Source organism: Bufo bufo, chromosome 3, assembly GCF_905171765.1.
Source record: "Bufo bufo chromosome 3, aBufBuf1.1, whole genome shotgun sequence".
Lineage (NCBI taxonomy): Eukaryota > Metazoa > Chordata > Amphibia > Anura > Bufonidae > Bufo > Bufo bufo.
The window spans coordinates 657263369-657287753 of record NC_053391.1 but is presented as its reverse complement, the minus strand read 5'-3'; the positions used below and the strand labels follow the sequence as shown (position 1 = coordinate 657287753).

Below are 24385 nucleotides of genomic sequence, written 5' to 3'. Positions count from 1 at the left end.
CTATTAGGGACGAGCTCTTCCGTTCCGCAAAATACGGAATGCACATGTGTGCTGGCCAGGCCCGTGCTGCGGACCGCCCCACCAATCGTGGAGCTGCCACATGCAGATCATGGACCCATTCACTTGAATGGGGTCCGCGATCCGCATGCGACGGTCCTTACCGCAAAAAAGTAGTGCATGCATTACTTTTTTGCGGCGTGGAGGCATGGACAGAAAACCCACGGAAGCACTCCGTATTGTTTCCGTGGGCTTCCGATCCGTGCCTCTGTTCCGCACCGCATTTCAAGTAAATGGGTCCGCATCTATGATGCAGGGTGCATACGGGGTGCACACGGCCGGTGCCCGTTTATTGCGCACCCGCTGTATGCGGGCCGCAATACTGCCACAGCCGCATGCATGAGCCCTAACTCTGATTTACAGATTGTTTGGAGATACCAAAGTTGTCTTTCCAGTTTTTATATATTTAATATTTTTTTTATACTTAATCCATTTTTTTAAATGTATTTATTGTTTTTACTTTTGTGGGTTTGTTTTGAATGTTATCTAAATTAAACCTTTTTTGTTCTACTGGGGGAACTTTTACTTTGAACTCTCATTGGAATACCTATATATTCAGGGACGTAGCTAAAGGCTCATGGGCCCTGGTGCAAGAGTTTAGATTGGGCCCCCCATCCCTCATTGCTTTGTGGCCAGGGGCAGGGAAGCACATTGCCTTCCTGCTGCCTGAGGCAAAAATTTTAACTGCACCCCCCACCATGCCAAATTTTTGACCTATAACACCTTCCCTCCAGCCAGAGGTGTAACTTGACCAGCATGCACCTTCTATAAAAACAGGTGTCTTCTCATGAGGTACAAGGGTCTTTGGGGCCCCTCAGGCTCCTGGGCCCGGTAGCGACTGCTACCTCTGCACCCCCTATAGCTACGCCCCCGTATATATTCAAATGCGTTATGGCCTGTGCATTTAAAACTTATAGGCATTATCACAGGACAGCTCTGGGGGCCTTTGTTAGGGACGGATGAAGTCCTTGTACATTCCGTATTTTGCATAACGGAACAACTGGCCCCTAATAGAACAGTATCCTTGTCCGTAATGCGGACAATAATAGGACATGTTCTATTTTTTGCGGAACGGACATATGGAAACGTAATGCACAAGAAGTAACTTCCGTTTATTTTTTGCAGACCCACTGAAATGAATGGTTCCACATACAGTCTGCAAAAAAACGGATTCTGGATTCACAGAGACTTAAAGGGGTAATTCCATTACAGGGATTGATGGTATAACCACAGGAAATACTTCCCAAACAGCGAGACAGACTCAGGAGCAGAATTAGTGTAGAAGTGGCTTCTTTTTATGTTTGGCTCCCTCCATTCACCTCTATGAGAGGTATGAGAACAGCTTCCTTGCTTGGCTATTTCTCTAAGGGCTCATGCACACGACAGTATTTTGCGTTCAGTATACTGGCCGTTTTTGTAGTTCAGTATGCGGAACATATACTGAACCATTCATTTCAATGGTTCAGCAAAAAATACTGAAGTGTCTCCGTCTGCATTCCGTTTCAGTATTTCAGTATTTCCGTACCGTGAAATGATAGAACATGTCCTATTCTTGTCCGCAAATCACGGTGCTTGGCTCCATTCAAGTCAACGGGTCCGCAAAAAAAACGGAACACATACGGAAATGCATCCGTATGTCTTCCGTTTCCGTTCCGTTTTTTGCTGAACCATCTATTGAAAATGTTATGCCCAGCCCAATTTCATCTATGTAATTACTGTATACTGTATATGCCATACGAAAAAACGTAACGGAAAACCGTAACAGAAACGGAAACACAACGGAAACAAAAAACGGAACAACGGATCCGTGAAAAACGGACCGCAAAACACTGAAAAAGCCATACGGTCGTGTGCATGAGGCCTAACTCCCATAGAACAGAATAGATATGGCAACTTCTCCATTTTTATTATAGTATTTATTTTATTTTTTTTATTTTTTATATCATAACAATAAAATTACGGTAGTTTGTTTTTCACATATTTCAGTGTTTTTTTAAATAGCACAAAGTGCAACTAAAATACTATTATTAACCGGTTCAAAACCAGGCCATTTACTGTTCTTCCTGACTATGTGCATTTTCTGTTTTGGTCACCTTTTTTTTTTTTTTTTTTTTCCAGTACATGCGTCTTTAAAAGCCATAACTTTTTTTAATTTTGGTGATACACGGGGCCTATTTTTATATAATTTTTATTTTAGTAGTTTTTGTTTTTACCTTTGCTACCTGTGAAAATATTCAAAAATGGAAAAATAGTATGTTTTTCACATTTCTTTCTATTTTTATTAATAGAACAAAATGCGTGTTTCCTTTCTGTAATGGTAATTTTGATATAGAGGGTGTGTGGGTTATGGTCGCCAGGGGTTGGGCTAGAATCTGCAGTGTGATGTGCTATGTTTATTTATTTTTATTTTGTCTTTCGTTCTTTCTTTTTTTTTTACACTTTGTGCCCCCCTCCCTCCCATAATGTTAAATTATGTCCCCTTTTTAAAGCTCCTTCTCACAGTCATTTCAATATAGGAGAGTATATACTTTATGATCACCGGGGAACGGGCTAGAGTCTGCAGTGTGGAATATGGTGGAGTCTTTTTTTATTATTATTTTATTTACTTTTTTATTTTATTTTACATGTTGACCCCATAACATTAAGTTCTTTGCATTGCAAATTGTTATTCTCTTTATGTAATGTCATAACATATATAACCGTGTATGGATGACACAGTCAGGGTTAACAATCCTGGCTCAGCCCTTGTAGGAGGTTAGGGGTAGACTAGCTCTACATCAGCTCTAGTCAGCGATAGGGAGATTTGGGAGGGGAGAGGAAGCTGTGACTTGTGCTCCCTCTTAATAGGCCCCAAAAGCTACAGAGACTTACCAATCTCTGCATGATCTACAGAAGGAGGGAAGGAGTAAGACAAAGTAGAGAACCTAGTGTCTGCATCGCCGAGCACTGGAGTCAGTAAGGTAACCTGCTACCCAAAGCTGTTACGACTTTACTGCAGTGAGGGGCACTGTTATGACCCACCTGACTCTCGGACATGTGTCTTTAAAACCCTGCATGCCACAGTGGACATTTCAGCCACAGAAAGAATACTATTGCCCACTATCCATTCTGCAGGAAGAGTCTTGAGACAGATAGCGAGGGAAATAGGGTCATAATCAATAAATGTAAATACCACGGCACTCCAAAATTGTAATGTAGTCAAGGATTTATTTAGTTTTATCCATCCAAGTTAAACAACCGTATAATGGCCAACGTTTCGGTCCAGCCTGGACCTTGTTCATGGCCGCACAATCTCTGTGTAGATTCGAAATAGGGTCATAACTTCCATCCTTTCCTAAATTCATACATCGTTATCTGGGAAAGAAGCGCACTGTGTACAGTTGGAAGTTTGCTATTGTTGGATGTACTACAACTCCTATTTAGCACTTCAGTAAGGACAAATGTTTATTCTGCTACCTCTGGACTGGTTACTGACTCCTACACCATACGCCAGCCATTGTACCCTACATACCCTGCCTTGCAACCATACAAACACTCAACATCAGAGCCCCCCCAACCACCATCAGGCAGGAGCCCCCAGGGGAAAACAAAGGGTGCACCCTGCTTTCACTGCACGGCCTTAGGGAGCAGCGGTGTGAGGAAAGCCCCTCTGATTGACTGTAACAGCCAGAGTCACCACCACTCCCATCCTCCTCCAGATACTGAGATCACTAGTAACTGGGGCATCTAGGGCGTTAAAAGACCAAGAACTGTGTTTTCACTACTCTGTACCTGTACGTCAGTTTCCGTTAGTGAATTGCTTACTGCATGTAAATGTACAGTGCTGGGGAGAAGGGGTTAATAGTAGGGATGAGCGAACTTCTGTTTTAGAAGTTCACTTTCGGGTTCGGGGTTCTGGTTACCGCTGAAAGGCATCTAAAGGCCTTCCGTTACGCATTCTGTCCTGGAATTGCGTTATGGTCCGTGGTCACAGGATCCATAACACAATTCAGCGGTAACCAGAACCTGAACGCCAACTTCTAAAACAGAAGTTCGCTCATCCCTAGTTAATATACAACCAGTGTAATAGATTTCTATGTATAAGCCTATTTCAAGATTCCACTCAGTATGTCTTATCTCATATCTCCTCAGGGGAAATCTCAGCTATTTTAATGGACATTCCTCAAGAGACATATTTCTCCTGCTGCACAATGTCTGGACACAGAGTAACGATAAAGTAGATGTGGCCGCTGATGAGTACTTTTCCATTTACTCCCTTGGATTTTTTTAAAATGTCCATCTATAATGAAAATACATAAATGTAAGTTTAGTGGCTGCATTGCTTGCATGGCTCTTTCTGTGGCTCCATAGTCTTTAAAGGGGTTGTGCATCATATACCAAAAATGCTTAAAGGGGTAGTGCAGGTAGTTTATATCAATATCTGATCGGTGGGGGTCCGACACCCCCGGCAATCAGCTTTTTGAAGAGAAGGCAGCGCTCCATGTGACCGCTGCTTCCTCTTCATTACACTACGCGTCGTCTCCCTTGCAATGGTGGCGTAGTGTAATTACAAGAACTCGCTCCATTCAAGTGAACGGAGCAAGTACTCGTAATCACACTGCACTTCCCAGATGAGACGCAGAGTAATGAAGAAAAAGAAGCGCTCGCATGGAGCGGCTGATCAGCGGGGGTTGTGGGTTTTGGACCACTGGAGATCAGATATTGATGACCTATCCTAATGATAGGTCACCAATATAACCTGCGTTAAGATGCAAAAATTGCAAAAAGCCAATTTCTTTATTAACCGTTTAGAACAAGTTGCCAATAAGAAATCAGTGTGGATTGTAGGAAGCGATGTAGGTTTTCAAATCTGCAAAATTACTACAGTATGTAAATACTTGCAGATTTGAATGTGGATGAGACGCGGATTTGAAATTGATTCACTGCAAAACTCACAATTTTTATTTCCAGCACTTATCATATAACTCCCAGTAGAGCAGTCACTGGTAATTAGCGCCATTGTCCCCCTACAGCCATACATGCACATATTTCTCACTTGTGTTCAGGAGTAGCAGAGCCTTCATGCACAGGAATTCCTCGTGGGTGATTTGCAGTTTTACAAACTCCTGTGGCAGCTGTCTCATTGAGAGGCAAAGGGCATAAAAAGAAGAATCTTTCATCCGCTGTCTAAGGAAACAAATCATAGGTATACGACTGTGATGTAGACAGGTTACAATTATTATACAGAGACTCAGTGAACAGCATCGATCTCTGGAAAAATGTTGGTGTCTTGTACCATGCTAACTGCCCGTTTTCTGCAGGCGACCCTCTGACCCTTTGTGAAAGAGGGTGCAGTGACAAATTTGAAGTGTCCCCAACACTACGCTGCATTCCCTGGACACCATCGAGGTGTCACCATGTGTTGTTGCTCTCCGGAGGACTGGACTGCAGTAAACTAGTGTGCTTCTTTACTGGGGGCAGTGGTGTACCTCCAATAGAGACAGACCACAAAGCTGCTATGGGGCCCCTAGGGGAAGGGGGCCTGCAGTGGAGGATAGGCCCAACCACTAATTACAGTTGTATAGCTACCTCTGAAAAGAAAATTTAAGAAGTGGAGAAGGACCTTTGGTGATGTCATCAACCATGTGACCAGTGCAGGAAGCCAAGAAATAGCAGAGCAGCAGAAGTCTGAAGAACCTTTGATGATGTCATCATCATGTGACCAGTGCAGAGGACTATTGAAAGACCTGTGGGATGTAAGGGGGTGGAGCTTTTGTGTGGTGGTTAGTGGTGTCCTGGGATGACCCATATAACGTCCTAGAGCAGCTGGGAGTTGTAGTTTTGTCCTATTATATCCCTCTCCATGTAATTTCAACTTATGCCCTAGTACAGTCTGGCAATGCTGGGAGTTGTAGTTCTCTTATTGTATACCCCCTCTCTGTAACGTATACTGATACCCCATAATAGGTCAGGCCATACTGGGGGTTATAGTTATTTCCTTTTAAAGTTATCACCTAGTACAACTGATGCCCTATAATAATCTGGACATGCTGGGAGTTTTAGTTCTCTCTTCTTAGGCTGGGTTCACATCACCGTTTAGTTTTCTGTTTTGCGTGCAGGACTTTTTTCCGTCTAAAATAATGAATCTCAGACGGAAATGGCTCAAACAGATACCAAATGTATGTAACTGATGCTTGAAGCATAGGATCTGTTTTTTTTCTTTATTTTTGTGTTCTTCTGGTGGATCAGTGATGTGGACATACTGGAAGTTGTAGTTCTCTCCACTTTTACCTCTCCCTGTGTTGCCCTCTAATTTCCGATAATAACAATCTGGTGATGATGAGACTTGTAGTTCCCTTGTCGCTATTATAATCTTCTGCAGCTTCTGAGGTGTGTATTAGGCTTTGTAACATTTGTGCTGGTGACGTTCGCTGTCCTGCACGATCTGATGTATCCCGCTGACTATGATGAGCTCTGACGGATTTTTATCTGCCAGGCTATAAAATTGTGAATGCTTGTGAAATCTGAATGCTCTACTTTGTATACAGTTTCTAACTAATCCAGAACCTTATAGTAGGAGGGGTGAAGCTGGAGAAGCACAGCCTAACAGAAATAATGTTGCATGCAGTTCATGGCTGCCATAGACTTGTATTGTGCCTCAATACAAGTCAATGGGAATGGCTCAGCAGTTTCCAGATGTAAACAACCATCTGACAGAGTTACAGCAGACAGTTCATGTTGTTATTATGTTACTACATAGTGGTGGTGGTGTTTGTATGTGTCAACAGGTCAATCTGGACAACTTAATAGGGCCACATTCCGTTATTCCATCCAGAATGATAGCATACATGAAGACCTGCCTGCCATTCCACAGGTAGTGGGGATGACCATTGTTGGAGCTCAGTGATGCTGGGACATTCGGGCGTATATGTTTGGCATCACAACATTCTGTGGTAGCTGTAAATATGTTGATTAGAACTAGACAGGCAACAAAACCTCAAGTGTGGCATGCACAAGAGTATGTGTGCATCTTTTGTGTCTGGCATACAGTCTCTGGGGTAATGCATGGTCAGGAAAGGTTGAAAATGAGCAGATTGGAGACTTTGCAGGGCTTGGAAAAGCTTTTTTTTTAACTGTGCCCTATATCAGCTAATAAGACACTGGTTCTATTCCAGACCAACCAAGGTGTAACTGAGGAGAACTGTACAACAGAAACTAAGCCCTAATTTCCTGGTGAGGGTGGACACAAGCATCCCCCAAGAAAGCGACCTCAGGCCTGCAACCAGGCATGATGACTGTATCCCAACCAGGCATGAGGACTGTAATTGAGAGATTTTTGTAATCTGGAGACAAACAGTAATTGTTGTGGTTAAAAAGACTATGGCCACCTATGTGTAACCAGCATGTTATGTGTGTCTACATGAGTGTAACTGTCAAGCTTGAGCCTTCTGATTGACTTGAAGCCACTAAGGCTTGTGCCGGTTTGTTAATCAGAAAGTTGTGTTGTGACATTCCTGTTGGGGACATCACCACTTCCCTGCACCCCACACAGGCTATTTTTGCCTTTACAGTTGTACAGATCTGAACTTACAGCACCATTGGGATCCATATGAATGTACTGTTTATTTGATTTTAGATACTTACTCGTTCAGTATTAAGTCTGGGGCAAAGTAAAGCATCTGCCCACTGACATGTTGGTATGACCTCCATCCCATAGCAAACACCATCAAACTCATCCATGAATATTGCAAGAGGGTAATCTGATCATCGATGTGGAGATTCCTAAATCCTACAATCAGAAAGTAAATAGAGCTGAGATATAATGGGACTCTGTAAGTAACAATGTTTACCAGATCATAGGTAAGTTCACATGCCATTCCATTACCCAACACTGTAAAGGTGGACTCTCCTTTTTACCCCTGATAGGAAAAATGGAGACAAGGCCCTCAAACTGGTCGCTATCTCTCATACTTGCTAATGCCCATGTAGAGTTGGCACTGTACAAAGATCATCATCAACCACATCACTCTCTGTACCCACTGGGGCTCACAATCTGACACAGCCAAGGACCAATTAACCTTTCAGTATGTTACTGAAGTGTGAAGGTTAACCAGTGACCACCAATGTGGAGAACATAAGCCACATATGGATGTTGTCGGTTCTACACTGGTATCCCTGTGCAAATTCACATTGCCATAGGAAAGATGGGCTACACTAATGTTTTTGGCGTATTCCTCTTGAGCAGCCCAGAGCAGCCACAGGGGCTTCTGCTGTAGTTCATACACTCCTCATCACCAAAAAGGAAAAGTCATGGAATTATGGAAATCACAGGATCGATAGACATGTCAATGCTATGCAAATGATGAAAAATGGAAACTAAATATTCACACCCCTGTAGCTCCAATAGAGTGTCAACAATCTGTTTATCCATAGGGTCGTTCTCTTTATTCAGTCTAAAACCTATTGGTCCTACCGTACATGGCTTCTCACCCTCTAATGCAGATTTGTTACTACTTTTGAAACCCTGAAAATGCCTAACGTAGAGAGGCTGTTCCCTCAATTTCCTGTTAAACCTGTGTGGTATTGCATACCAAAAGTGCATAAGTCACTGGTGGACCCACCTCGGGCCCCATCATCATGGGAATTGGCTCAGTTACTGAGCCTCTTTCCCAATATATTGATTGGCTTTTAAGCCCATTATTGAAGGGAATTCCCTCATTTTTGAGGGACACCGGTGACTTTTTGGATGCAATAAAAGAACTAGAATGGCAGGATGGTTTTGCATTAGCATCCATCGATGTCGAAAGTTTATATACTAGAATACCGCAGGAGTTGAGGGTACAGTGTGTCCGCAAAATTTTGGAGAGAAATAATAAATCGGAGATTTTTATGGATTTGGTTTCTGAAGCATTGCATTTTATTTTAACGCATAATGCATTTATGTTTAATAAGAACTGGTTCATACAACGCTCAGGGACAGCGATGGGGACCCCAGTGGCTTGCACTTTCGCTAACCTCTTCCTCTCGGTTTTTGAAGAGAAATACATATTTACAGTTGATAACCCATTTGTATGTTACATCAAGACTTTTTTTCGATTCATTGATGATGTGTTCATCATGTGGATGGGGACCGCCGTGCAGTTTGATGAATTCGTGGAGTACCTTAACACTAAAAACCAGACGAATATGCGATTCACGAGTTAATTGTGAGGAGTTAGAATTTTTGGACGTTAAAGTGGAAATCAGAGGTGGCACCATTCACACCAATATATATATAGAAAACTGGCCTCCACTAATTCACTACTGCACTACGATTCCTTCCATCCCCCTCATGTAAAGTCATCTGTACCATACGGACAATTTTTGCGACTGAAAAGAATTGTGTCAGATCAGGATGAATATTTTGAGCAATCAGAAATACTAAAAAAGCGTCTCTTGCAACGCGGCTATCCAGACAAGGTAATTGATAGAGCATATATAAATGCATCCAGCCCCCAAGAGGTTAACCCAGGTCTGAAGCTAATAAGGATAGAGCAGTGTTCACATTTGACTACTCCCCTATGGCTGTCGCCATCAGGAGTGCTATTCTCAACAATTGGCACATTTTAGCACAGGATAATGTCTTGAAAGAAAAAACACAATGTAATCCTATTGTCAGCTTAAGGCCTCATGCACACGGCTGTTGGGCGGGCGTGGCCGTATTGCGGCCCACAAACAGCGGGTCGGCAATCCACGGCCGCTGGCCGTGTGCACCCTGCATCATGGATGCGGACCCATTCAGTTGAATGGGTCCGCAATTCCGGAGATGCGGAACGGAGTCACGGAACGGACGCCGGAAGCACGACGGAGTGCTTCGGTGGTGTTTCTTTCCGTTGTTCCGCACCGCAAATAAATATGACATGTCATTTTTTTTTGCGGTGCGGACAGACCACGGACCCATTCAAGTTGAATGGGTCCGGCCCGCTGCACGGATGTTGCCCATGCATTGGGGACCGCAATGCACGGAACGGCCGCACAACAACCGTGTGCATGCGGCCTTAGGAGAAGTAAAAGAATCAGGGATGTCACTGTGAGGAGTCATTTCCAGACACCAGAACGAAATTGGTTAGAAAAATGCCCCCTAAAAGGTAACTTTGTATGCCGTCATTGCTCCGTGTGTAAATACATGCATAGAAAGAGATTTTTCAAGTTAGGAGGTACTGAGTGCGCGGTCAATCAATTTATCTCTTGCAAAACGCAATTTGTAGTTTATGCAATTATTTGCCCCTGTGGGAGGTAAAACCATTAGATGTTTGTACGTCAGATTCAGAGAGCACAGGAGATCTATAGTGACAAGAATTGGGGCTACTAGATTGATTGATCACGTACATGAAATACATGGAGGTAATAGTAACGTTTTAAAATGTGCAGGGATTGAAGCTGTCCAGCCCCTAACACGGGGTGGTGATAGAGGTCGTATTTTACTCCAGAAAGAAGCAGCCTGGATTCTAAAAAGTGGAGTCATGGGCCCTCTGGGGTTAAATGATAAAAACGACCTAGCAGGGTTTTTATAGTCTTAGTAGTTTATGTGTGTGTTTTTTTTTGTTTTTTGTTTGCCTTGTCTTCTGATTGGTCTTCATACATGTGTCATTCATTTAATCAGTGACGAAGGTGTGGGAGTATTTATGAACCACGCCGATTCAGTCACTGATGGCTTGAAAAAGCGCAACAAGCGCAAAACGGCTGTCGCCTCCTAGCTGTATTTTGCCCGCATGACGCTGACCTTTTTATGTGAACAAGGCCCCATTTACACGTCCGCAATTTCGTTACGCATTTTGCGGAACGGAATTGCGGACCCGTTCATTTCTATACTATGTGCTGCCCGGATACGGAATTGCGAACCCGCACTTCCGGGTCCGCACTTTCATTCGCGAAAAAAAATAGAACATGTCCTATTCTTGTCCGCAATTGCGGACAAAAATAGGCATATTCTATTAGTGCCGGCGATGTGCGGTCCGCAAAATGCGGAACGCACATTGCCGGTGTCCGTGTTTTGCGGATCCGTGGATCCGCAAAACACATTACGGACGTGTGAATGGAGCCTTAAGCTGCAAAGAGTATTTTTTGGTGAGTGCCGCATTCTTTTTTCTTTTCTCTCCTTTGTTGCAAATACTACTTGTTTTTCATGCTGAGCACCACCACTACTCACATTCGATCAGTGCAGCACCAAATTAAATCCCACGCCTACAGCAGTGCCGACCGTATCCTCCACATATTAGTAAATAGTCAAAACATCTCGACAGATTCAGTACCTAGTATAAGCGCCACACTTATAAATACACGCACTTACACGCCTTGGCATGCTATTAATGAGATAGTTAATGGTTGTCTGAGGAATGTTCTGCCACGGTGAATGCACTTGGACACGCAAATCATCAATATCCACTGATAGAAGCTCCCTTTTTAATTACCGACCTATGACATTCCAGATATGCTTGATGGGAGACAAGTCTGGAGACCCTGTAGGTCACGATAGCATGTTTAAGCCATGCAAGCTATTCACAGTAGGATGAGCAACATGCACCCCGGCATTATGCTGTTGAAAATGTCTCCTGGAATATTTTGTAGAAATGGCTGTACCACTGGTTCCACGACCAAATCAATGTAATGCCAAGCTGTAGTGTACCTGAAATGAAGACTAGAGGGGTACAGCTACTATACATTCTGCCATCCCACACCATAATCCTGTGAGTAGGACTGGTGTGACATTCCCTTGTGAAGGCTTATTCATAGCATTGCCCAACTGGTCTCCAGAGTCCAGACCAATTTCCAGTTATCATTAAATCCAAGACAAAAGCAGGATTCATTGCTAAACTAACAGACCTCCATTCCAGCCTCCATTGCCAACTTGCTGTACAACATGATAGCTTTTGAAGAGTGGTGGCGTGAAGTCAATGAAAGCACCTTCTGATGGTTTGTGTAGACACTGCCTGCAGACCTAGGCTTGGAATTTGACATCCAATCTTACTTGCAGTACAGAATGGATCACTATGCACCATTATTCTAATCAGATGATCCATCCATGAATAGGTTTGCCTCTGTTTACACCTTGCTGTATTTCCCGTTCATTGCTGTTCTCCCAACCACTGGCTTAGGTGCATAGTGATCTGCTGGAGTGATAAACCATGGTCTCTCAGGTCAAGGATTCTGCCCCTCTCTGTTTGCCACAAGTGGTGATAACTGGCCCGTTGATAAACAGAAGGCATCAAACAATCATCCCACACGACTTGATCAGATTTTTGAGGTTTCATGTGGCTAAAGAACTTTGCTTTCAATCGTGCTTTTATGCCAGAATATGATGTTAGAAAGAGACTAAATATTTGATGGTAGATAGCGTAAGCCTCACAATTCCATTATTTCTTGCGATATTAAGAGCTGTTCTTCGAAATCGGCGCGTAAGTTTGTTGTGGACTGAGAACCCATGCAAACAGCCGTTCCGTGCATTGGGGACTTCAAATTTCACGAGCAATATCCATGCGATGGCTGGGACGGATCGAGACCCATTCAACTTGAATGGGTTCGTGATCCGTCCGCACTGTAAAAAAATAGAACATGTTTCAAGTGAATGGGTCGGCATCTGTGATGCGGGGTGCTCACGGCCGGTGCCCGTGTATTTCGGACCCGCCGTATGCGGGCCGCAATACGACCACTGCCGGGCAATGAGCAAATAGACCCAGTATCCAAAATGAATGGCTTTACAGTATAAATGTAGGTCCAGAGGTCCAAATTCTGGGTTTCTAGTTGCCCCACAGAAAACTGGTAAATAACTTGTGTACAGTAGTAAAGAATGTAATTGGGAGCCAAATCGGAACTGATTGTAAGAGGTATAATATCTTTGGGAATATATATGTTTTTAAGAAGCTCTTCCTGCCAACCCAAAATAAGAATGGGATCTTCAAGTCTCTTAGTTGTACTTTAATATTCTGGAGAAGAGGCGTGAAGTTAGATTGGTACGGGTTATTTGTGTCCGCTCAAATAAGGACTTCTAGATATTTGAAATGTTTGTCAGACCCGGTAAACGGTGAAGTAAATAGTAAAGATCGTAGTAATATGGATGAAAGATGCCCGATTATCAGCAGGACATCTTCCTGTGTAATAAGGGATGTAGCAATTGTTCCTCCTACATAAAGTATGCATCGGCCTGTGTAATTAAGCCGGGGCAAACGAGCTCCAAAGGATGTGTTATATTCTACCGGTGTTTACACTGCACGAAAATGGCAGTGTAATACCACCTTTATTCCTATTATAATGGCGTCTTGTCTGATAGCCTGAAGAAGTGTTTCCATCACAATATTTAGAGAGTGGCTATCCCCTGTTGTGTTCCATTAAGAATCTGGAAGGGAGGGGATAGGGTGCCGTTAATTTTAATTCTAGTTTAGGGGAAACTACGTATATAAAGAAAGAATGGCTTTACTACAAGGTGGAAAAAAACCATAGGCTGACAAGGCCACTAAAATATATTGCCAGCTAATCCTGTCGAAAGCCTTTTTGCCGTCTGTTTCCTAATAAGATCAGTGGGATCTTAGAGGAATATCCGTGTTGTCTAATGTGAATGAGACGTGTTGTGTTGTCTATGCATTGACGCCCACTCACAAAACCAGCTTGCTCACGGCCAATTATCTAAGGTAGGACTTCTTGTAGACAATGGACTCCTTGTGACCCACCACTTGTTGTCAGCATTAAGTAATGCAAATGGGTAGTAGCTCCCACAATCCAAAGGGTTATTTCCCTCTTTATGTAAAAAAAAAAGTGGTGTGAGCTTCCAAGGACCGTTTAGGCAAAGCCACATCGTCCAATAAAGCATTACAACGTTTTGTGAATTGGAAAAGGAGGAGAGGTTTAAATGTTTTATAATATGGAATTATTAAACCGTCGGGTCCAGAACTTTTTCCTGATGGACTGGATGATAAAACCTTATTTGCTTCCAGTTCTGTAACAACTGGGGCTGTCAATTTAAGTGAATCCATTTCATAGATGATGGGTAGTTTAAGTGAGTATAAGAAAGAGAAGGTGGTGGACATTAGATCAGATGCAGGGCGTGGGAAGATCCCTTGCATGTCGTAAAAGGCAACATAAAAGTCCTAAAATGCCTTGGTAGATGTGTGATATGTAGAGTTGAGCGGACACCTGGATGTTCGGGTTCGACGAGTTCGGCCGAACTTGAAAAAAAAGTTCGTGTTCGGGACCCTAACTTGACCCGAACTTGACCCCGAACCCAAACCCTGTTGAAGTCATTGGGACCCGAACTTTTGGGCACTAAAATGGCTCTAAAATTGTCCTGGAAAGGGCTAGAGGGCTGCAAAAGGCATCAAAATGTGCTTATGAGGATAGGGAAATGACTTCAAATAACATAAAATACTGAAAAATTAAAAATAACAATCTGGATCTAGGAGTAGGAGGTTGAGGAGGCGGTGGATGGGTGGATGTGGCGGTGTAGATTGACGTGGCGGTGTAGGTGGAAGAGGCGGTGAAGGAGGAATAGGTAGCCAACACTGAGTTGTGTTATTTTTTATTTTTAAATTGGGGTATCCCCCAAAATATTGGGACATACAGTACAGACCACAAGTTTGGACACACCTTCTCATTCAAAGAGTTTTCTTTATTTTCATGACTATGAAAATTGTAGATTCACACTGAAGGTATCAAAACTATGAATTAACACATGTGGAATTATATACATAACAAACAAGTGTGAAACAACTGAAAATATGTCATATTCTAGGTTCTTCAAAGTAGCCACCTTTTGCTTTGATTACTGCTTTGCACACTCTTGGCATTCTCTTGATGAGCTTCAAGAGGTAGTCCCCTGAAATGGTTTTCACTTCACAGGTGTGCCCTGTCAGGTTTAATAAGTGGGATTTCTTGCCTTATAAATGGGGTTGGGACCATCAGTTGCGTTGAGGAGAAGTCAGGTGGATACACAGCTGATAGTCCTACTGAATAGACTGTTAGAATTTGTATTATGGCAAGAAAAAAGCAGCTAAGTAAAGGAAAACGAGTGGCCATCATTACTTTAAGAAATGAAGGTCAGTCAGTCAGCCGAAAAATTGGGAAAACTTTGAAAGTAAGGGCTATTTGACCATGAAGGAGGGTGATGGGGTGCTGCGCCAGATGACCTGGCCTCCACAGTCACCGGACCTGAACCCAATCGAGATGGTTTGGGGTGAGCTGGACCGCAGAGAGAAGGCAAAAGGGCCAACAAGTGCTAAGCATCTCTGGGAACTCCTTCAAGACTGTTGGAAGACCATTTCAGGGGACTACCTCTTGAAGCTCATCAAGAGAATGCCAAGAGTGTGCAAAGCAGTAATCAAAGCAAAAGGTGGCTACTTTGAAGAACCTAGAATATGACATATTTTCAGTTGTTTCACACTTGTTTGTTATGTATATAATTCCACATGTGTTAATTCATAGTTTTGATGCCTTCATAGTCATGAAAATAAAGAAAACTCTTTGAATGAGAAGGTGTGTCCAAACTTTTGGTCTGTACTGTATAACAAAATAAAACTAAAAATAAGTGCACTTGAGTACAAGAATGGATGGTTGAGCCTGGTATAAATGTCTATTCTGCACAAGGTACGGACAAGTCCTGTGGGATCCATGCCAGGTTCATTTTAATAAACGTAAGCTTGTCCACATTGGCTGCGGCCTGTGATAATGCTCTCTGCCGTGCTAAACACACGTTCACACTATACACTGGCTGCAGGTCAGCACCTCCAAGGCTGACAAAGCTTTTCCACATTTGGGCCATGCTAACCCTGCCTTCTCAGGTACTGGCGGTGCCCCAGCTGCGTTGGCGACCTCTTCCTCCTCTTCTGCCTTCGCCTTGTGCTTCCACTTTGCCCCTGCTGTCAGGTGGGAATACCACCAGCAGCGTGCACTTGTAGTCGCGCATCTTCCGATCAGTAACAGATGTTTTCACTAAATTTAGTTCCCTGTCAGCAATGCACAGCAGGGGTTCATTCACGGCAAAAGGGGGTTCATGTCACCCAGCAATAGAACAGAAGATTTTGAGAGATTTAGGCCCATGTCACCCAGGCACAGCAGGGGTTCATTCACGGCAAAAGGGGGTTCATGTCACCCAGCAATAGAACATAGGATTTTGAGAGATTTACGCCCCTGTCACCCAGTCACAGCAGGGGTTCATTCGCGGCAAAAGGGGGTTCATGTCACCGAGCAATAGAACAGAGGATTTTGAGAGATTTAGGCCCCTGTCACTCAGGCACAGCAGGGTTTTGTATACGCCAAAAATGGTAAAATGTCACCCGACAATTGAAAATACGATTTTTTTCAATTTAGGGCACTAAAATTGGCACTTTTTTGCATTAAAATGGCTCTAAAATAGTCCTTGAAAAGGCTAGAGGGATGTAAAAGGCAGTAAAATGTGCTTAAGAGCATAGCAACTGCTCTGCAAACAAATGTGGATAGGGAAATAACTTAAATTAGAATAAAATAACAAAAAATTACAAATTATTAACCTGCAACTCAGAGAAGGAGGTGGATATGGAGTCGAAGGTTGAGGAGGCGGTGAATGTGGTGTTGTAGGTGGAGGCAGCAATAAAGGAGGAACAGGTAGCCAACAATGTTTTTTATTTATTTTTTATTGGGGAAGGTAGCCCCCAAAATATTGGGACAAATAAAAAAAAGAAAACAAAGAATCATTGCACTTGACTTGAGTACAAGAATGTATGTTTGATGGTGGTATAAATGTCTATTCTGCACAAGGTACAGACAAGTCTTGTGGGATCCAAGTCTGGTTCATTTTAATGAACGTGAGCTTGTCCACGTTGGCTGTGGACAGGCGGCTGCGTCTGTCTGTAATGACGCCTCCTACCGTGCTAAATACACGTTCAGAGAGTACACTGACTGCAGGGCAGGCCAGCACCTCCAAGGCATACAGGGCAAGCTCTGGCCATGTGGACAATTTGAAGACCCAGAGGTTGAATAGGGCAGAACCATCAGTCAGTACGTGTAGGACTGTGCACAGGTACTGTTCCACCATGTTGTTCAAATGCTGCCTCCTGCTAACACGCTCCATATAAGCAGTTGGGGCCAGTTGTTGTGGCGAGGTGACAAAGCTTTTCCACATGTCGGCCATGCTAACCCTGCCTTCTGAGGTGCTGGCGCTGACACAGCTGCGTTGGCGACCTCTTCCTCCTCCCCTGCCTTCGCCTTGTGCTTCCACTTGTCCCCTGCGTCAGTAGGGAATGCTCTCAGGAGCGCCTCTACCAGCGTGCGCCTGTAGTCGCGCATCTTCCGATCATGCTCCAGTGAGGGAATTAAGGACGGCACATTGTCTTTGTAACGGGGATCCAGCAGGGTGGCCACCCAGTAGTCAGCACACGTTAAAATGTGGGCAATTCAGCTGTCGTTGCGCAGGCACTGCAGCATGTAGTCACTCATGTGTGCCAGGCTGCCCAGAGGTAAGGACAAGCTGTCCTCTGTGGGAGGCGTATCGTCTGCGTCCTCCGTATCCCCCCAGCCACGCACCAGTGATGGGCCCGAGCTGCGTTGGGTGCCACCCCGCTGTGAACATGCTTCATCCCCATCCTCCTCCTCCTCCTCCTCCTCGTCCTCCAGTAGTGGGCCCTGGATGGCCAAATTTGTACCTGGCCTCTGCTGTTGCAAAAAACCTCCCTCTGAGCCACTTCTAAAAGACTGGCCTGAAAGTGTTAGAGATGACCCCTCTTCCTCCTCCTCGTCCTGGGCCACATCCTCTTCCATCATCGCCCTAAGTGTTTTCTCAAGGAGACATAGAAGTGGTATTGTAACGCTGATAACGGCGTCATCGCCACTGGCCATGTTGGTGGAGTACTCGAAACAGCGCAACAGGGCACACAGGTCTCGCATGGAGGCCCAGTCATTGGTGGTGAAGTGGTGCTGTTCTGCAGTGCGACTCACCCGTGCGTGCTGCAGCTGAAACTCCACTATGGCCTGCTGCTGCTCGCACAGTCTCTCCAGCATGTGCAAGGTGGAGTTCCACCTGGTGGGCACGTCGCATATGAGGCGGTGAGCAGGAAGGCCGAAGTTACGCTGTAGAGCAGACAGCCGAGCGGCGGCAGGATGAGAACGCCCGAAGCGCGCACAGACGGCCCGCACTTTATGCAGCAGCTCTGACATGTCGGGGTAGTTGTGAATGAATTTCTGCACCACCAAATTCAGCACATGCGCCAGGCAAGGGATGTGCGTCAAACCGGCTTGCCCATTATCGCACACCACCAGGCCAGGCTTGAGGCTCACTGGCAGCAACCACTCATCGGTCTGTTGTTCTATACCCCGCCACAACTCCTGCGGGGTGTGGGGCCTGTCCCCCAAACATATCAGTTTCAGAATGGCCTGCTGACGTTTACCCCTGGCTGTGCTGAAGTTGGTGGTGAAGGTCTGTTGCTGACCGGATGAGGAGGTGGTAGAAGAGGAGGAGGAAGCCGAGTAGGAAGAGGAGGCAACAGGAGGCAAAGAATGATGCCCTGCGATCCTTGGCAGCGGAAGGACGTGCGCCAAACAGCTCTCCGCCTGGGGCCCAGCCGCTACTACATTTACCCAGTGTGCAGTTAGGGAGATATAGCGTCCCTGGCCGTGCTTACTGGTCCACTTATCTGTGGTTAGGTGGACCTTGCCACAGATGGCGTTGCGCAGTGCACACTTGATTTTATCCGATACTTGGTTGTGCAGGGAGGGCACGGCTCTCCTGGAGAAGTAGTGGCGGCTGGGAACGACGTACTGTGGGACAGCAAGCGACATGAGCTGTTTGAAGCTGTCTGTGTCCACCAGCCTGAATGACAGCATTTCATAGGCCAGTAGTTTCGAAATTCTGGCATTCAGGGCCAGGGATCGAGGGTGGCTAGGTGGGAATTTACGCTTTCTCTCAAAGGTTTGTGAGATGGAGAGATGAACACTTCTGTGTGACATGGTGGAGATGCTTGGTGACGGACGTAGTGTTGTTGGTGGCACATCCTCTGTTTGCTGGGTGGCAGGTGCCAACGTTCCTCCAGAGGCAGAAGAAGAGACCGAGGCAGCAGCAGAAGAGGGAGCAGGAGGGGCCTGAGCCCTTTCTTGGTTTTGAAGGTGCTTACTCCACTGCAGCCCGTGTCTCGCATATAGATGCCTGGTCATGCAGGTTGTGCTAAGGTTCAGAACGTTAATGCCTCGCTTCAGGCTCTGATGGCACAGCGTGCAAACCACTCGGGTCTTGTCGTCAGCACATTATGTGAAGAAGTGCCATGCCAGGGAACTCCTTGAAGCTGCCTTTGCTGTGCTCGGTCCCTGGTGACGGTGGCCAGTAGCAGGCGAACTGTTTTGTCGACGGCTGCTCTGCTTTTGCACCCTGCTCCCTCTTTTGCTACGCTGTTGGCTCGGTCTTACCCCTGCCTCTTGCTCCGAACTCTGAAAGTCAGTGGCATGACCTTCATTCCATGTGGGGTCTTGGACCTCATCATCCCCTGCATCGTCTTCCACCCAGTCTTCTTCCTTGACCTCCTTTTCGGTCTGCACACTGAAGAAAGACGCAGCAGTTGGCACCTGTGTTTCGTCATCATCAGAGACGTGCTGAGGTGGTATTCCCATGTCCTCATCAGGAAACATAAGTGGTTGTGCGTCAGTGCATTCTATGTCTTCCACCCCTGGGGAAGGGCTAGGTGGATGCCCTTGGGAAACCCTGCCAGCAGAGTCTTCAAACAGCATAAGAGACTGCTGCATGACTTGAGGCTCAGACAGGTTCCCCGATATGCACGGGGGTGATGTGAAAGACTGATGGGCATGGGTTTCAGGCGCCACCTGTGCACTTTCTGCAGAAGACTGGGTGGGAGATAACGTGAACGTGCTGGATCCACTGTCGGCCACCCAATTGACTAGCGCCTGTACTTGCTCAGGCCTTACCATCCTTAGAACGGCATTAGGCCCGACCAAATATTGCTGTAGATTCTGGCGGCTACTGGGACCTGAGGTAGTAGGTTCAGTAGGACGTGTAGCTGTGGCAGAACGCCCACGTCCTCTCCCTGCACCAGAGGCTCCACCAACACCACGACCATGACCGCGTCCCTAATTAGATGTTTGCCTCATAGTTAGCGTTAACCAAGCAAAGTAAAAAGTGGTTAAGTCTGTTAAAAATAATTAACCGCCAATAAAAACCCTGATGTAGGGTATTGCACTCAATTTTTTTTTTTTAAACTCTATATGACAGCGGTATTTGTGGCCTAAATTTCACAGTAACTTATGCACCTCTAATCCCAGATGTGCAGTATATCAGAGTTTTTTTTTAACTCCAGTAAGCAAAAGCCGTATTTGTGGCCTAAAATGAACAGTCCCTTATGCACCTATAATCCTAGATGTGCAATATATGAAACAGATGTTTTTTTTTTCACCCCAGTATGCCCCAGTAAGCAAAAAGCTGTATTTCTGGCCTAAATGTGACACTCACTTATGCACGTCTAATCCTAGATGTGCACTATATGAAACAGATGTTTTTTTTCCACCCCAGTATGCCCCAGTAAGCAAAAAGCCGTATTTGTGGCCTAAATTTCACAGTCACTTATGCACGTCTAATCCCAGATGTGCAGTATATCAGAGGGTTTTTTAACCCCAGTAAGCAAAAGATGTATTTGTGGCCTAAAATGAACAGTCCCTTATGCACCTATAATCCTAGATGTGCACTATATGAAACAGATGTTTTTTTTTCACCCCAGTATGCCCCAGTAAGCAAAAAGCTGCATTTCTGGCCTAAATGTGACACTCACTTATGCACGTCTAATCCTAGATGTGCACTATATGAAACAGATGTTTTTTTTTAACCCCAGTATGCCCCAGTAAGCAAAAAGCTGTATTTCTGGCCTAAATGTGACACTCACTTATGCACGTCTAATCATAGATGTGCACTATATGAAACAGATTTTTTTTTAACCCCAGTATGCCCCAGTAACCAAAAAGCTGTATTTCTGGCCTAAATGTGACACTCACTTATGCACGTCTAATCCTAGATGTGCACTATATGAAACAGATTTTTTTTTAACCCCAGTATGCCCCAGTAACCAAAAAGCTGTATTTCTGGCCTAAATGTGACACTCACTTATGCACGTCTAATCCTAGATGTGCAGTATATGAAACAGATGGGGTTTTTTTCACCACAGTATGCCCCAGTAAGCAAAATGCTGTATTTCTGGCCAAAATGTGACACTCACTTATGCAGCGATAATCCTAGATGTGCAGTATATGAAAAAATTGTTTTTTTTTTAACCCCGGTGTCTCAAAGCAGTATTTCTGGACTTGCAGACATGGAGATAGCCTGTGCTGGTGCACTATCGTTGCATAAAATGGCTGCCGATTATGTATTGATATTGACTAACTGAAGGAAAAAAAGTTCGTTTTCAGTAGTAGTTGGCTCAGGGTAGGCTTAAAACAATTGTGCGCTGCACCCACAAAACACAAACAATTTGCTGTAGATCGCTGAGTAAAGAAGCAGTTCTTCATAAGATTTCTCCCTGATCTCTCCCTCACAGCAGCTGCAGCCTCTCCCTACACTAATCCGAGCAGAGTGACGGGCGGCGCTACGTGACTCCAGCTTAAAGGGACACTGACAGGCCCTATAAACATATTTAGTTATTCCTATGCAGTCATAGATCTATTAAAGTGTATTCCAATGATATAAGAGTACCCCCTGTCCCTGTTCACTGCGCTGGGCGGCTTTTACATTCCCCGATCCTGTCACCCAAGAGAAGAGTTTCTTGGCGGGCGCAGGCGCATTAACCATCTGAATTTCTGATCGGCCGGCACTCTCCTCTCCGCTTCAGAGCTGGATACTAGTGCCTTGGAGGAGAGATCGGATTCAATTACAGGCTTGGGAGAGTGCCGGCGCATGCGCAGATGGTCCAATTGAGGCCGATGCCCATATGTATCTATCGGGCATGCGCGGGAACTGACAGGATCGGGGAATGTAAGAGCCGCCCAGCGCAGTGAATGATAATGAGCTGGGCGGCGGTAGGAAACAACAGTTGGGGCGCGGCTGGGCACAAAGGTATGAGAAAAAACGCCCCTTGGGCATAAAGAAATGTGATTGAAAGATCAATATAAAGTTGTTTTTACATGGTTTACAATGCGGACAGGGGGTACTCTTATATCAATGGAATACACTTTAATAGATCTATGACTGCATAGGAATAACTAAATATGTTTATAGGGCCTGTCAGTGTCCCTTTAAATAGAGGCTGGGTCACATGCTGCTCTGGCCAATCACAGCCATGCCAATAGTAGGCATGGCTGTGATGGCCTCTTGGGGCAAGTAGTATGACGCTTGTTGATTGGCTGCTGTGCAGCCTTTCAAAAAGCGCCAAGAAAGCGCCGAACACCGAACCCGAACCTTTATGTAAATGTTCGGGTCCGGGTGCCGAAAAACCTAAAGTTTACAACTCTAGTGATATGGTCTCTAATAGCCTTAGAAAATGTAGTCTCTTTAGCTTTATGTACCTATTCTGACATTTACATGTTACCTTTGTCTCCATAAGGGTAGTATTTGAAATGGTTTTCTAAAACTTCAGAACTGATCACCTATCCTCTGGATAAGTCATCTGCATCTAATCGGTAGGGGTCTGACACCTGCTCCTGTAAGCACCACAGCCTTCTCGGTGCTTAACAAGCACAGCGCCATACATTGTATAGCGGCTGTGCTTGGTATCACAGCTCAGCCCCATTTACTTCTATGAAGCTGAGCTGCGCCTAGGCCACGTAACCGATGAATGTGACATCACTGGCCTAGGAAATGCTGGAGAAAGCCGCGGATCCAGAGGATAGGTCATCAGTATTTTTCTTGGAAAACCCCTTTAAACTTAAATAATAATTTAATAATTTTGCAGATCTAATGTTTAAAAGAGTTTTAGAGTCACTGTATTTTCACACAATTTCATTTCATTTAATAGCAATTTTCTAAATCACTTCAATTAAAAAAAAAATCCTCAGAATTTGTCACCTTTGCCCCTAGGATCATCATTTTTATGGGCTTCCCAAATCATGGAAACAGAAGTATGGACTGGGGAGTTAGTTGTAAAAATATTCTTCCAATCGGGTCATAATTTGAGCCACGTGGTCCGGGTTTGCAAGCATTGTGTTATTAAGTACAATTTTCTGATCAGAGATTTTTGAAAGTGAGGGGCATAAAACCAGAGCATGATCTTAGGGCTCTTTCACACTTTCGTTGTCCGGATCCGTCGTGCACTCCATTTGCCGGAGGTGCCCGCCGGATCCGGAAAAACGCAAGTGTACTGAAAGCATTTGAAGACGGATCCGTCTTCAAAATGTGTTCAGTGTTACTATGGCAGCCAGGACGCTATTAAAGTCCTGGTTGCCATAGTAGTAGTGGGGAGGGGGGGAGCAGTATACTTACAGTCCGTGCGGCTCCCGGGGCACTCCAGAATGACGTCAGAGCGCCCCATGCGCATGGATGACGTGCCATGTGATCACGTCATCCATGCGCGTGGGGCGCCCTGACGTCACTCTGGAGCGCCCCGGGAGCCGCACGGACGGTAAGTATACTGCTCCCCCGCTCCCCACTACACTTTACCATGGCTGCCAGGACTTTAGCGTCCCGGTAGCCATGGTAACCATTCAGAAAAAGCTAAACGTCGGATCCGGCAATGCGCCGAAACGACGTTTAGCTTAAGGCCGGATCCGGATTAATGCCTTTCAATGGGCATTAATTCCGGATCCGGCCTTGCGGCAAGTGTTCAGGATTTTTGGCCGGAGCAAAAAGCGCAGCATGCTGCGGTATTTTTTCCGGCCAAAAAACTTTCCGGTCCAGAACTGAAGACATCCTGATGCATCCTGAACGGATTTCTCTCCATTCAGAATGCATTAGGATAAAACTGATCAGGATTCTTCCGGCATAGAGCCCCGACGACGGAACTCTATACCGGAAGAAAAGAACGCAAGTGTGAAAGAGCCCTTACAAAGCTATGTTCCCTATAATAGAGTTAGTTACGAGTGATGAATTGGTTTGTGACAGGAAGAGATAATCTATGCAGCGATATGTGGAATAGACTGTAATGTAATCTAAAGTGGTTGGATGATGGGTTTATCACACATCAAGAACTTGGAGATCGTTGAGAATTCTTTTTAGTCTACGGAAATAAGAAATCTGTGATTGTTTCGAAGAGGAATCTTGGTTAGGATCCAACGTTATATTGAAATCCCCACCTGGAATCAAAATACTTTCTTTAAAAACAGATAGTTGATGGAAGGCCACAAAACGTCCTGCCAATTAGGGGCGTATATATTAGCTAAGGTGACACCTGTAACGGATATCTTCCACTTTACAAAAAATGGGTAACAA

At 44.9% G+C, this 24385-nt stretch overlaps 1 protein-coding gene across 3 annotated transcripts in view; it reads right to left on the bottom strand.

The window, feature by feature from the left end:
• The window catches only part of PGR (progesterone receptor), a 121546-nt gene that overhangs the window by 9267 nt on the left and 87894 nt on the right, over positions 1-24385 (bottom strand). For all 3 annotated transcript variants that reach the window (XM_040426300.1, XM_040426301.1, XM_040426302.1), the window contains 2 exons: positions 7681-7825; positions 5093-5223 (listed from right to left, as the gene is read on the bottom strand). In XM_040426300.1, the coding sequence (XP_040282234.1) occupies positions 5093-5223; positions 7681-7825 (276 nt within the window). The remainder of the gene's footprint in view (positions 1-5092; positions 5224-7680; positions 7826-24385) is intronic.